General features: G+C 44.9%; 1 protein-coding gene across 1 annotated transcript in view; it reads right to left on the bottom strand.

Moving 5' to 3' along the window:
• Positions 1-14,134, bottom strand: part of ACBD6 (acyl-CoA binding domain containing 6) — a gene marked incomplete at both ends in the record, with an annotated part of 68,657 nt that overhangs the window by 37,063 nt on the left and 17,460 nt on the right. The window contains 2 exons of the mRNA XM_079535234.1: positions 273-378; positions 10,583-10,665. Coding sequence (XP_079391360.1) covers positions 273-378; positions 10,583-10,665 — 189 coding nt within the window. The remainder of the gene's footprint in view (positions 1-272; positions 379-10,582; positions 10,666-14,134) is intronic.

Below are 14,134 nucleotides of genomic sequence, written 5' to 3'. Positions count from 1 at the left end.
TCAGCAGATCAATCTGCAAGTTGCAGCTGTTGCTGCTGAAAATAACAGGAAGTTTCTGACATACTACAAAACCACAGTACATCCATGCTGCTAAAAATCCAGTGGAAAGTTGCTCTTTCCAAACAGATTATACTCATCTCCATGATCAAGTGCTTGTCCAACTCTTGCAGTACCTTCTAACAAGTCTAACAGGGGAATTCTGGGAAGGTTTAATACTGAGTTAATAAACTAAACAATTAAAAGACTGATTTTCTGTATCTTTTTATCCATACCTCCTCATCTGTAACATTCACATCCACTTTTTTCGATTGAATGGCTGTGGTTACGTAGTCAATGTTGTTTTCTCTGCAGTAATCAAAAATGTTCTTGTCCTCTTCCCTATCCAGGAAACAAAAGCAAAAGAAATAACACATTACTGCACTGCACAAAGGCCACGTGCACATCTTATGCTCTAACTTTGCTACAAACATTTCAATAGCATCGCTGGAGTGGAACTGGCTTCTGGTATGATGCATGCAGAAGAATATGTTTTTTCGCCATGTAAGAGTCAGAAATTCCTGCTTCCTAGAAAACAAAGGTTGTTTTTAACAACACTGTATCAGGGCAGAAGTCTTACTCCTGTGAATTGTCACAAGAAGCTTATAAAGTTACCCAACACAAAACCTGCTCAGTCCTGGTATATATCACTGCAGTCTGCCAGAGGATAAAGGGCTAAAGCTCTGCTTCTCCCTGCTACGCAAACAAACTTGTAACTACTACCGCTTGGAGTCACTTTTCAATGCCACACATCTCTGACAGTGGTCACTAACACAGGTTTGGAAAGAAGAGCAGAAGAAATAGGATTAAGTGCAAAGCTGAGGATCTAATCTTGGTTAGACCCTCAGCTTCTGAAAGTTGGTGGCTTAAGGATTTCTGTAGCCATATCCAGATGAAGATATTTCTCAGATTTTTCCAGACCCTTTTTCAAACACTTTTTTACTTTTTAACCCGTTCATGCTCTCAGCCTTGTTAAAGGAAAGTTCTACAGCTCCATATTGTGGGCATGAAGAGATGAACAGATACTTTCTTTTGGTGTTTTTAAAACAGATGTCTGATATTATTGGGTACTCCTTGGTAATCTGTGTTTATTCACGTACTTCACACCACCTGCAGACCTCTCATATGACCACACAAGTCACATTCTCTCCAGATGCCCCTTTCAAACTATGCTGTTGTTTCCTCGGATAGCAACTCCTACTTTTGCTGATAATTCAACTTCACCCTCTTCTTCAGTCTCTCTCCTTCCTTTTTGAGATGGGTTGACCTGAATTAGATATGCAGGTGCACAGATTTGTACAGCGGGGTAAAAAAGTCTTCATTCAGATCTCTATCCTTTTCCTAAAGGTTCTGAGCATTTGCTTTACTAATTGCCAAGAAGCGCTGCAGATCCAGCAACTGATATGAAGGTCCTTCATGCTTTAAGAATCTGTACTAAGGTCTTAAATTCATTAGAAGGTGTTTGCTTCACTAATAACAACACAAGGTTTAGGATGTCTGAATACTGCTTTTAGCTCCAGAAGAAGCTATTGGTGCATATGGGAACTGTTGAGACACAGCTTGAACCACTGATTGAGCACCTGGGGAAAGGACCCAGACAGCCTTGGGAGCACAGGTGAAGGCAATTCACATGTGTGACCAGAAGGAATGGAGCCTGGCTGCACCTCTCTTAGACCTCATTTAAGAGCTGACTGCCAGTGGGGAAGGATTTATTTCTGGAGATTCCTCCCTTGCAGAGTTTCCCTTGCAAGCCTAGATCTTCAGAGATAAGTCAGCATTTTTTATTTGCGGCACCTTTCTATCACTCTAATGCCTTTGTCACTGGACCTCCTGTATCACTATTCCATCACACTGGTCTTTCTGATTGTTACTTGGTGCAACTCAAGCACCTGCCACATCCCAACTTGTGGGTCTTTCTGCCAGCAAGTGTGGCTAAGGGAGCATGTGTTGGCATCCTGAAACAGGCGTAGGTTGGTCCCTTGCATATCCTAGCCTGCTGCTCTGAGCTAAGGCCATGGTCAAGCTTTGTTGTAACACCATCGCTGTAAAAAGGACTGCAACAAGGCTTGCTCGTGGGATGGTACATAAATATAAACAACTAAAGCATGACAATAATGTCTTTAAGTACTGGTACACCCACACAGCTGTGTTCCCACTGAGGAGTAAAGAAAACGTAAAGAAAACAGATCACTGCTTTGTTAGAAGTAAGCAAAAAGTCCATGTTTCCCCTCCCCTTCCCTGTTTCCAAATGAAAACTATAGCTCCAATGAACTAGTCAGTATTGTCATGGGATTTGGCGTCTTCCAAACAGTTAATAATACAAAGTTAGCCTCTCCTGTGGCACCCCCACTTCACAGTCACCTGTGGGCTTAAGACAATCTGGATGTTGAGCAGAACTCAGACCTGGCAGCGTCCAAGGAAGTTCCTTACAAAAGCAGCAGCCTGCTGCACCAGGTCAGACCCAGTGGAGAGGCCACAATGCTCTGGGCCATTCTCCTTCACATCCCTGGGGGCGTTCAGGCTGGATGTGGTTCTGGGCAGCCTGGTCTAGTGTTTGGTGACCTTACACATAGCAGGGGGTTGAAACTAGATTATCACTGCGGTCCTTTTCAATCCAGGCCATTCTATAATCTCCCTTACTCTCTGCACACAAGGAGTCCTCTGGCACACCTGAGCTGCACCTTTCCAGGAGAGATCACACACTTCATGTGCAGGCCCAGGGACACTACAGAAGCCTGCCAGTTCCTTAACTGCACTCTCAAGGACTCATTCATTGGGGGCCTTGCCTGTATGCTACACAGGCTCCTGGGGAACAAATCACTGCATGCTTTAAATGCAATTGCTTTGAATTCTGGAGGGAAAAAAAGGATCTCATAGTGGGATTAGAAAAGGCAAAAAACTTATGCTGCTCAAGATGGAGATCGACAGCTTCATGAAGGAGGTTATGAGGCATGCCTGCCCCTGCTAACAACGGCTGATTTGACAAGCATATGTTCCTCCTGCCTTGCCAGTCTAACCTCTCACACACACTCTTGGCTACTGAAAGCCCTGCTGGGCCTCATGTGGCACAGCTGAAGGCACCAGCAGGAAGGCAAACAGCAGCAGTGAAGCAACTGCTCGCTCCCTGTGCTCCACAGGAACCTGTCTGCAGGAGCACAGCGGGAGGGAACATTCCTAACACTGATGGAGCAGCAGTGGGCCACCATTCCACCACAGCCTCCAGGCCAACTCTTAGTCTCCTCTGAGCATACCAGTATTATCTGTAAGGGAGAAAAATGGACACAGCTATCTGGATATGATTTAGCTTTTCTGGACTCACCACCTCTGTGAATAGTCTATGTATTCCCCTTCCAAAAAACCACTTTTCTATCTCTACAATGGAATTATTCCAGGATAGCAATCTCCCTAAACAGAGATAAAGTTTTGGGGAATTTCACCTTTCTACAATGCATTTATTTGTCAGGGTCTAAACCTGCTGGCTCCTGTTTTTGAATTAAAACAAGAATTGTTAGCATATATTCTCTCCATTTTACAGAAACCAACAAAGAGAAGTGAGTTTTCTTACAAACAGATTTGAAGGAAGTCCATACAGTCCTAATGAAGATATTTTATTGCAAACAAAATGATATCTGTGCTTCAGACATTCAAAACAATTTGTTCTTGCCAAGTGCCAAAACCAGGAAGGTAACTAGATAGAAAAAAGCTCACAAAAATAGTATAAACTTGGCTCTTTTTTTCTTCTTTTAGAGACAGAGAAGAAATAAGAAGCATAGCACAAAAGCACATGAAGATTTTTCATCTGTTTCACACGTGTTTATGTGTACATGCAAAACAACCCCTCCACCAGCAGTTACAAGGAAACAAAGTGGATGCACGGTTTGTAGGCCAGTGGGTACATGCACTCCACCTATAAAGCTGATAAAAGTCAGCAGCAAGGCCTAGAAGACAAAATAACCTAAAAACACAGGCAGAAGCACATCAGGAATACAACAGATGTCATATCATAACGTTATTTGACTCATATTACAGGGGAAAAGATTCTAGCGTTTCTAGTGATTTTAAAAAAGAAATTTTTTATGCATTATGAAAAATACAGCCTTTAGGATACCTCGAGTTGGGAAAGAGCAGGAAACTCAAACTACTGGGAAAGTGCACAGTTACTTACAATGGTAGCTAAAAGAAAGATTGAGATGAGTTTGTTTCAGTGTCAGACTACATACAAGCCTTGTCTCTTCTCGTTGAGGAGTCTCCAAATCCATGACCACCTGATATCTGCAAGGAACAGGTTCCCATCTATTTCTTGCAGATGGCTGAAAGGGCTTCTCTTCCCTCCCCAACACATTCTACCTCTCCAACTGCCTTCTGCTCTCCCCATTCTGGTAGGAGATGCTAACCCCCATTCAAAGTCATAGAATCCTTAGAGTTGGAAAGGACCTTTTAAAGGTCATCTCTCAAATCAACTTGAACCACACCTATTGTCAAAAGGTAAAGTAAGGGCAGTTCCTTCCACACTGGAAGATGATGCAGGAAAGCTTACACCAAGCCATCTCCTTTTCCCAAGCCTGGGAGACTTCCAAAGCCTTCTCCCCAAGCTATATGAAAAACAGAGGGGTCAAGCCAATGGGTTTTAAATAGCTCACAGGGAAGATCTACTGTTGCTTAACCAGTCTTCGCTTCCTCCCTACCTGGGGCACAGTAAATCCACCTAAGCTCAGTTCCCAACTGGTGCCGGCCCCGCTCCCTTCCACCCTCACAGATTACCTCTGGTCCAAGGTCTTGAGGGATCCACCCAGTGCTTCCTTGGGCTTCTTCTGCCCCTTCCCATCTCCGTGTCCCAAAAGATGCTCAGTGACAGCTGCCTGGCCCCGGTGCTGCACACAGGTGGCATGGCCAGGCAATGGGAGCCCACCGGAGCGGAGCAGCAGCGTGCGGGGAGCAGAGAGGCACTCGCAGCACTCAGTGTTTGTGTCAAGGCCCTCAGCCCCCACGGGACCCATTTTCACATAATCTATAATTATCTCTTCGCTTTAATCGCCTCGTCACTTCTGAGGCTCTCTTGGGCGCAGGAAGAGGAAAAGCTCATTAACTGAACCTTTTCTCCTCTCTCCAGCCACCCATAGCTTTTAATTGCTTGGTGTTGTTATTATCTAGCAGTGCAACTGGGATCATTTTCATAAGAAAGGGTGGTGGGAGGGGGGGAAGCAGGAGTGGGTCCCTGAGGTATGCACTGCAGACAAACCTTTGCTTTCTCAATTATTTATGCCAGCTGAGGTTTTACAAGCTGAATAAATCCATAACTCAAGTTTATTTGGAACCGGCAGGCTGTCCCAGGGGGAGTGTTGCCCACTTGCCTGTACACTTGTGTGCGGTCCTCGGGGGGCTGTGGGGACGCAGCGAGACATGTGTCAGCCGGTGCCACACGCCGCGCCACGCACGGCACTCTGGCAGATTAGCAGCGTCACGGCGGGGGGAGGACAGCCGTGAAAAGCCCTATTGGGAAGGCCAGGGAAAGAGGCCTGAGTGAGGCCGGCCCTTTGCCCAGCACAGTCCTAAGGTCACCACCCTGGGGAAGCCATAAACCCAGAGTAACGTGGCGGTTGTTGTGGAAGCACCATGGACAGAGCATCCATTCCTACCCAACGCCTGCGTCGCTCTTGTTTCCATCGCTGGCATTCCCAGAGGCAGGCTGGAAGGAAGGAACCAACCCCTGGCCACACGCCGGGCTCTCCCGAAAAGGCTGCGAAGCGAAGCAGCACCTTCACCGTGGATGCTGGAAGCAGCTCGTTAAAATTCAGCAGCCTTTGTGCCTGACCACACGCAGCGACCTCTGGTATTTTCTGCCAAAACAGTTCATTTGTCTCGCAGAACAACTAATCAATTCCAGAGCCCATCCATCACGGAGGCTCGCGCGAGCCGGCCGGCAGCGGGGCCAGATGGCGGCTGCGTTAGTGGGATTAATACAATTCTGATAGATTACACGGCAGCGGGCTGGCTTCCAAACGCCAGGGGGACGGGAAGAGGAGTGCTGGGGGTGTTGGCCGCCACCTGACTGCTCAATGGCTCCCGCTTCCTAAAGCGGGCTCCCTGCTTTAGGACTCACACAGGTCCCCTCTGCTCCAGAGTGCTGCAGGAAAATGTGGTGGTTTGTCAGAAAAGAGCTCCTTTCACCCCTTGGGATGACAGCGTATCGCATAGCTCAGTGGGACCTCAGAGCCACCCAAGGGATTTCAATTCCATACCAGCAGGCACAGTCCACACGCAGGCAGCTCCTCTGCTGTGCTCGGAAATGGGAGCGGATGTCTGGCAGCAGCATTTGCTATCTGACAAGTTTGCTGGAAACATTTGTAAACTGCCTTTTTTTTTCTTTTTCCTTCTCTCCTTCAAAAATGTTTAAAAAGAACTTTGAAGTTAAATTTCCAGTTGTGCAACACTCCTGGGCATCTCCCTCAGTCTGCGTCTTAGATTTATATTGGTGACACATCAGTCAGCCCCATCCCACTGTTTATTTCCCAGCTTTGCGAAACTGTAATTATAGTTATTTGTTCATGGAAGAGCTCAGCCACCACTGCTTTCATTCTGGCATTAAGAACAGACATGAAGCTTTATGCAGCAGGAAAAAAACCCAACACTACAGCCACCACTGCTGAGCAGCCTGAAGCCACAGATCATTTCCAAACCCTCCTTCAAGGGAAATCTCCGAGTTCCACCACCAGCACACACTATTTTTATCTAACACCCAAAGTGAGATAAGTGATTTACAGAGAAACACAAAGGCAGAGCACTATGCTAATACATTTTGCAACTGTTCCCCATTAGTCACTGGGGGTACTTCAGCTCTTTATTGCCAGGCTTTATTAATGACTCCTAATTGATGACCAGTGCCCAGCACCCCAAAGTAAATAACTGCTACGCCTCATTAGCTCAAGAGACCTTCTTCTGATTTGAGGATTGATCTATGAACACGCAAATTGCACTGATTTAACTGAATCTCTCTCTAAATTGATTTAATTAGATCAGTATAACCTGTTTCTATGGATGCTCTTGAATTTATTTGGAATCCTTGCAATGTGGTTACATGAGCCAGACTGACCATTTTCCTATCATGTTCTCAAAGTGGAAACATTTGAGATAATTAGTGATAAAGCAAATTCAGCCCTGGCTCCATCCCAGCTCTCCCAACCCCGAATCCACCTGACTTCAGGGTATGGCATGGCAATTCCCCCTTGCCCAGCATTTGCACCCTAAAAGCCAAGCACTTTGTTCCACAGAAGGAATGTAAGCATTATTTATGTATATTCTAGAAACTCACTTTGAAAGCAATAGCAGTGCTGCTGCACTGTAATTGACTGCTGACAGTAAACTCATGGTTTACACTACTCTTAAAACAAGATCCCTCATCTCCCTGTTAACCTACTGCCAGCTGCTGCTATGTAATCATTTGTTCAACTGTTAAGATGCTTCTGGTAAGCATAAATTAAGAGAATCTGCTTAGGTGAGCCTTCAAAACTCTGCACTTGCATTCCTGCCTATCTGCTGGTGCCTGGTGAGGCTGTGAAGATGCTGGGCTCCAGATAAATTGGACAGCCTTTCTCTGCCTTTGCATCAGCTGAATCCTAAAGGACACATGGGAATCTGCATTTGGCACAGCGCTGCTTGCTACGGAATTCATTGCCTTCAGCAATCTGTCAGATCCCAGGGCTGAGGAGGACACGAGTTTTTGTTTTTAGTAGCCAAAACAAGATTTTTGCTCATTCTGGGCTTCCATTTCTATGGCTCTATAATTGGAAAATATTTATCCCACCAGCTAAGGGAAACAGAGACCAAAGTGGACTGATTAATATTTCAATTTTGGCAAGCTTGTTGCAAAGCATCAGTAAGGCACACCACTGACAACCAAGTCCACGAGATGGTCTGCAAAGTTTCCTTCCTCAGATCTCAGGCTACAAAGCAGCACTCACACACAGAAACTACAGCTTCACACTTACTGGTAACTTCCAACATGCAAATATTTGCTGGCTCAAGGTGTTAAGTTTTCTTATTCTGCTCCTCTCACCCCTCAGCCTTCTAGAACATGCCACAACCCTCCATCAATAAAACTTCGTAACTCCCTCTTGAACAACACATTACTGATACATAGAAGCCCATGAAATCTCAAACTACAAATAAGTTCCCAGCTTTTGGTGCAACACTTACAAATCCTTTTACTGCATTGTGCCATACACAATTTCCAACTCAGGAGCCATCAGCTAACACTTGAACCAAAGACAAAAGCCTGGATTCTTATCTATAGAGGATCCCTAGGAATCCCTCAGAATCCCTAGGAGCAACATACTGAAAACGAACACTTTAATTTTCCTTCTTTACAGAAATACTTCAGAGGGATCTTTTGTTTGTTTGTTTTTAAGACAGTATACTGCTTATAAATGCAATCAAGTATTACAGAATCTTATGTTCTTGTAAGTAAGCACTCCCAGCCCAATTAAAGTCTCCTTATCATTTGAGTACTATCAACCCAAACCACTTCCATGCTCTATTTAAACTTGGATGCCAAAATAAATGTCTACAGCCATTCTCAGGCTCAGCTACTTGCAAACTTTGTACCAGTGCAATTTTGCTACTTAGAACTATGGTAGGTTGCAATTATACTTGCTGACATTTACCCCCTACTCTAGTAAGAGAACAAACAGTAGACAAAAGCCATAGTACATGGGCAACTGCACTGAGAGAGGTGAGGCTGTGCCTGTGGATGAGACAACGCTGATGCTTGCTCACTTCCTAACTCGCAGTTGAAGACACTGATGCCTACTGGCCAAATAGTGCTAATGGACCACGTGAAAGCTCCTGCAAACAAAGTCAAGAGATTTTATTTAACTCACCTTCAGCAGAATCTCACTGTACCATCTATGTTCAGTGAGTACATCCATCCACAGCCATGTTTTATAAGGATTACAGCTATGCTATACCAGTCCACGACTATATGAGCACCGCCACACAAAAACAAACAGTATGCTCTGCATGGTAAGTCTAGAAAAATTATTTGGAGCTGTGGTCATCTTCAAGTCCTCCACAAGCAATGTTCTCATGGATGCAGTAACAAAAATATGAAGAGAAGATTTAGAGTAACCTAGCTGAGGCAAAGTTGGTTTTTCTGGATACCGTGCTGTATTTCATGTTCAGAATGTGCTCAGGCAATACCTGGGATAGCAAAGACTCTGAAAGGACTGTAGGAATAAACATCTCATTCAGCACTCAATGCAAGGCAGCACTAATATGCTCAACTCCTGAATGAGCAGCTCAAATAGAATTTAGACCACAAGGTCAAGTTATGACATCAAGGATGTTGGCTGAGACCTACGCTGACAGAGCAGGGAAGAAAAAGGAGCTTGCGGCTAGCAGAGGGGCTATTCCTCAAGCAGTATGTTAAAGCAAGGTCACACCTGCCTGTCTGGTCAAGGTCCAGGTGCACGTTAAGATGTGATGGCTTTCCAGGCCTGGCTGCTCCTGGCCAACAGCTCCATCTTGCTCAGGAGTGGGCTGCAATGCTGAAGGATGTGCCCACGCTGCAGCTGAGTGCAGCGCTGCTGCTGTGTTTGCCTGCTCCAATTCCTACCTGATCTCCTTGCAGAGGGGCTGGAGCCACCTGCTCACGTTTTACTTTTCATTCATTTGTGACAACCAGCCAAAGAAATGCTGCGTTAAGAGTTTGAAGGCTTGGAAAATTCACAGCAAGCTTGAGAGGGTGTGCACAGAAATCAGTGTTTATCTTTTAATTTCCTGAGACTAAAATGATGCAAGACACGCAGTAAAACAAATGGGATCACAAACACATAAATGGGTGACTGCAACACGACAAGCAAACGCTGCTCAAACATTTAGCCCTCTCATTTAGCCTGCTCATCTGAACTAAAAATAATGCTGCATTCTCAAAGATTCTCCAGGTAATCCTTTACATACTGGAATGAATACTACTCCTGTGATTAGTAGTGTGGAACAATAAAAAACAAGCGAAAAAAACCCACCTGTCCTTATTCAGTAGCTAATGTCACTGAGTACTTGCACTTTGACAGTTTTTAAATAGCAGCCATTCTAGCTCAGTAAATGCATTTCTGCTATGCTAGCTGCAGAACCTAGAAAAAATTAATTTGATATAAGGTGCAAGCTCTCCCCGAAGGCAAACATTGTCCAATATTAAAACCTTCACAGAACAGACCTTAATGAACATATTGGTAAAGAAATAACTATTTGAGAAAGGTGGTGTCTGAATAGCTTTCTATTAAAAAAGCCAATATTACCTTTTTTTAGCCATATAACTGAAAAATGGGAAGCCTTGCCCTTCCCCCCACATCTCACACCAGGGAAAGGTTAGTACCTGGCAGTGATACAGAGAGTTATTGATTTAAATGATTATGGACCTGAAAAGTTCTTTCCTGTCATTTATTATCCTGTTGTAGTTGCCACCACACTTGTGCGATATTAGAAAAAAAAGCTTAACAAGATGACATGAGAAAAATACTGTTTTCAACTGAAGTCCAGCACAGATAATCACCTGATTGTTTCTTCTTGATACAACGAGCTGACAACAGGGCCTCCAAACGCAGTTTTGCTTTCTTTCCCCCTCTTCTCTGTCGTCTGAAAGAAAAAGAAAGGTTGGTCCCAGCATCCTGGCTCCCAGGTTCACCTCCCAGACCTTTCCCAGCCCCATGGATGAGCTCAGCCCTCCGGAAGCCCCATCTGTGACCCTTCCCATCCGGAGGAGGAGGCAGATGGATGCTGCTGTGCACACAGCTATGGGCTCACCCCAGAGGTGTGCTTGGTGGCCCAGCCGTCCTGCTAACAGGGACCCAAAGCATTGCCATGGCCCCCAAGGACCCAAAGCCGCACCGCTGTGCAGCGGCATAATGTTATGTTACTAGATTGCAAAGCTTGCCTTTGGAAATCTATTTAATATAGATTTAAAATTAAATTTTATAATGGGTAGCATTTCCAAATGATTTACTCCCAGGAACTCTAGGATTCTGAATGATTCCCACCATAATAGAAATGAACAATTAGAGAGATGATTGATCGATACGCAGCCGCAGGCCTACCTTCAAAAAGCATCCTGCACTTCGGGCTCTGCAATTGACTTTAACTCCATGCCAGATTTGCAGAACAGAATAAAAGCCTGTGTCTGAAAGCCTGAACCTCTTGTGCTGGCCAAAGGGACCCCTGCTTGCTTTAGAGAATCCGGCACCCCATTCTCTGGGGGAGCACTCGAAACTGGTTTGCAATTCTCAGCCAATGCTGCCTTACAAAATAGCCCATTAATTGCAATGTGCCTTTGGCAATGGGCAGTTCTGCTTTCTGTAACAAGAGATCATCATGCCCAAGATGAATAAAATCAGAGAAAGCTGGCCCAACTCTAGCCCCCTCTCAGTAGATGCAATACATTGCTGACTACACCAAAAATGGTGCTGCCTCATCACAATTCTACGTAGAAGGATGTTGATTTTTTTTTAAAGTAAATGCTTTAAGTTGCCTTTCTTCCTGGCTCCCCAAGCTGCTTTTGTTTTAAACAATTTTTTCCCCATAGTACATTTACATTCTGCCCAGCTTGAACCAGATCCACCTTTCAGCTCTCCTGTATTAGCCCAAAGCCATAATATTTGGGTTTGCAGATAGCATTGCTTTAAAAGAAAAGATGAAAAGGAAATTGGCTATGAAAGTCATTCTGTGGCAAGTTGGCTTTCTCTAATTTAGAGCAAAAGGTGACACAAAGTTGTTCTCTCCTGAAGGGAAAGGGCTTTAGAGTCTTCCCAGTGCAGTGCCCCTCTTAAAAAATTATTTAGCAGAGAACCTTACTGTCCATCAATTATTTCCACACCACTTATAAAGAGAATTAATTTCAGATCAGCTGCTACTGCATGCGAGAGCTATTCGTATGAAATGAAAAGCTATTCTTATGAAATGAAGAGCTATTTCTATGACATGAAGCTATACTCACACTTAGCCTACCTTCTTTGATGCTGGGGGCCAATGGACTCCCAACCAGCTCCAGAAACTACAAGAACATTTTTAATCTGCGTCCTTTCCTCTCTTCCCACCACAGTTTTGGGTGGTTGCTTTTTTCAAAGCCAGAAACAACACTTGAGAAAATAGATTTCATCTTCCTAGAGGCAAAAATTGTAAAACAGGTTTCTTGGATTAAGTTCACCTCCTTTGTGCAACCCGATGCATTTGCACCAAAGATTAATCATACTGATCGAGTACACCTAAGGCCACTGGGAAACTTAATGGTAGAGGCTTTCCCAAAAACGCTCAGATGACAACTTCTCTGGTTCTTAATCCATATACAGGTTGCTTTGTCCAAGCAGCTTTTACCTCCTCTCCTTCATACAGAAATAGGGAACCCAATACCCAACCTATAAATGTTGAACCAAGCTTATTCCATCACAGTCCGTAGAACAAATTTATGAAAAATGTACAGCAAATGTCTCAGCTAGCCTCTCAGGATTCAGCGTGTGCCTGTGCTCTGCAAAGCCATTAAAAGCAGCACCGTGCTCCAACATCCATCACTGTGGCTGGGCTTCCCATGGGGAATGTACCCAGGCTTGGAACAGCACTCCTTCTCAGGAGCGATGGGAGCTCAGCCTTGACGCAGGCACACACTGGTTTCCTTCCAGCCAGCCTTGCCAACCTGCCTATACCCTGAGCTCAGCTGCCTGCTGCCAACATCCGTACTGCCCGGCCTGCCAGGGATGCGCTTGTGAAATCCAAGGGTGATGGAGCAAAGAAACCAGGCAAGAAGTGGGATAGGAGCTGCTGCTCGTTCCAAGCCACACTGCAGCACAAAGAAGAAGCGTTTGGTGGTTTACGTGCTGCTCGTACCAGCTGAAGGGATCTGCAATGGGCTGGTGCAGTTCTTACATCTCTTGACATCTCTACAGTCTACAAAAAGGGCTCTTGGGGCTGAAGAGGCAAAGCAAACGTCATACCAAGACAGATGACAACCAGTGAGTTACCTTGCAAACCACAGTGAAATGAAACCCTGACATTGCAAATTCTCTCTCTTCCTTTAAAAAGGCACTAATAATTAACTATACAGCTCTCAATTAAGCCAGCTCAATTTCTTTTCTTGCTGGCATGCTGTGCGAAGCACTGCAGATACACACGTAACTAATGATAGTTAAGGAATAACGTGATCCCGGGCTCCCATAATTCGCTCCCATGATTTGAGATAGATGCCAGCAGTCAGGACCGTGTAAGAGATGCTAGAGAAAAGGCAAAATTACAACATGCCACATGTGTGAAGGGGTTACTCTTGAAGTACCAGCTCAAGAACCACAGGCAGGTAGAGGAATTCATAGCAGTCAGCAACAAATCTTCTTACAGGACTGCACACAAGTGCCAAAGCACAAGCAGTGTCACGTAAGAGATCCAGGAAGAGATCGTAAAGAAAGGCAAAAATGCCTTAAGAGGCACTGGAATTTCCTAATTTATCCCTAATTCTTGTCCATTGACTTTTTGCTGCTTATGTATACATACAGCTGATCTCAAAGTCACTATTACTCCTGACAGCCAACTTAGGTAGGTGGATCTGGGTGACCATAGCTAGCATAAATCACAGGCAAATGCGAGCTTCTGTATGCAGCAGCCGTACTCATTAAGAGGCATTTCCAACTCCCCTGACTCCCAATGCATTTTGGAGCAAGGCAGGGAGCTCCAGCAAGGAATCATCGTTCTCAAGTGTCAAGCAGAGCTGCAGAAGAAAAGCCATGCTCCTCCTGGAGGGGACAGCAGTGCAGCCCCAGCCATACCTCCCGGCACTGTATTTGTCAATAAAAGCTTGGCTCGAGTCAAGGTACAATAGCATCTAGACTGGCTGTCATGGACAATGCTGCTCCAGCCAGCCTCAAAGCCTGACAACCTCTTTCTGAACAGAATGGAAATACAGGGACTAATATTTGCTAACATCATTAATTCATTTTTTGTCCCCGCTCCCCCATCTTCCTTTATCCACGATGTCAAGGCGTATACCTCCGAATTGTTGTCAGCCATCAAACAGACGCTGTGTCCCGGTTCAGAGGTTAACATACAATGACAGACACATTAAAAAACC

Source organism: Tetrao urogallus (assembly GCF_951394365.1).
Source record: "Tetrao urogallus genome assembly, chromosome: 5".
In the NCBI taxonomy this organism is placed as follows: domain Eukaryota; kingdom Metazoa; phylum Chordata; class Aves; order Galliformes; family Phasianidae; genus Tetrao; species Tetrao urogallus.
Note: the sequence above shows the minus strand (reverse complement) of the source record. Positions and strands in the feature narration are given on the sequence as shown.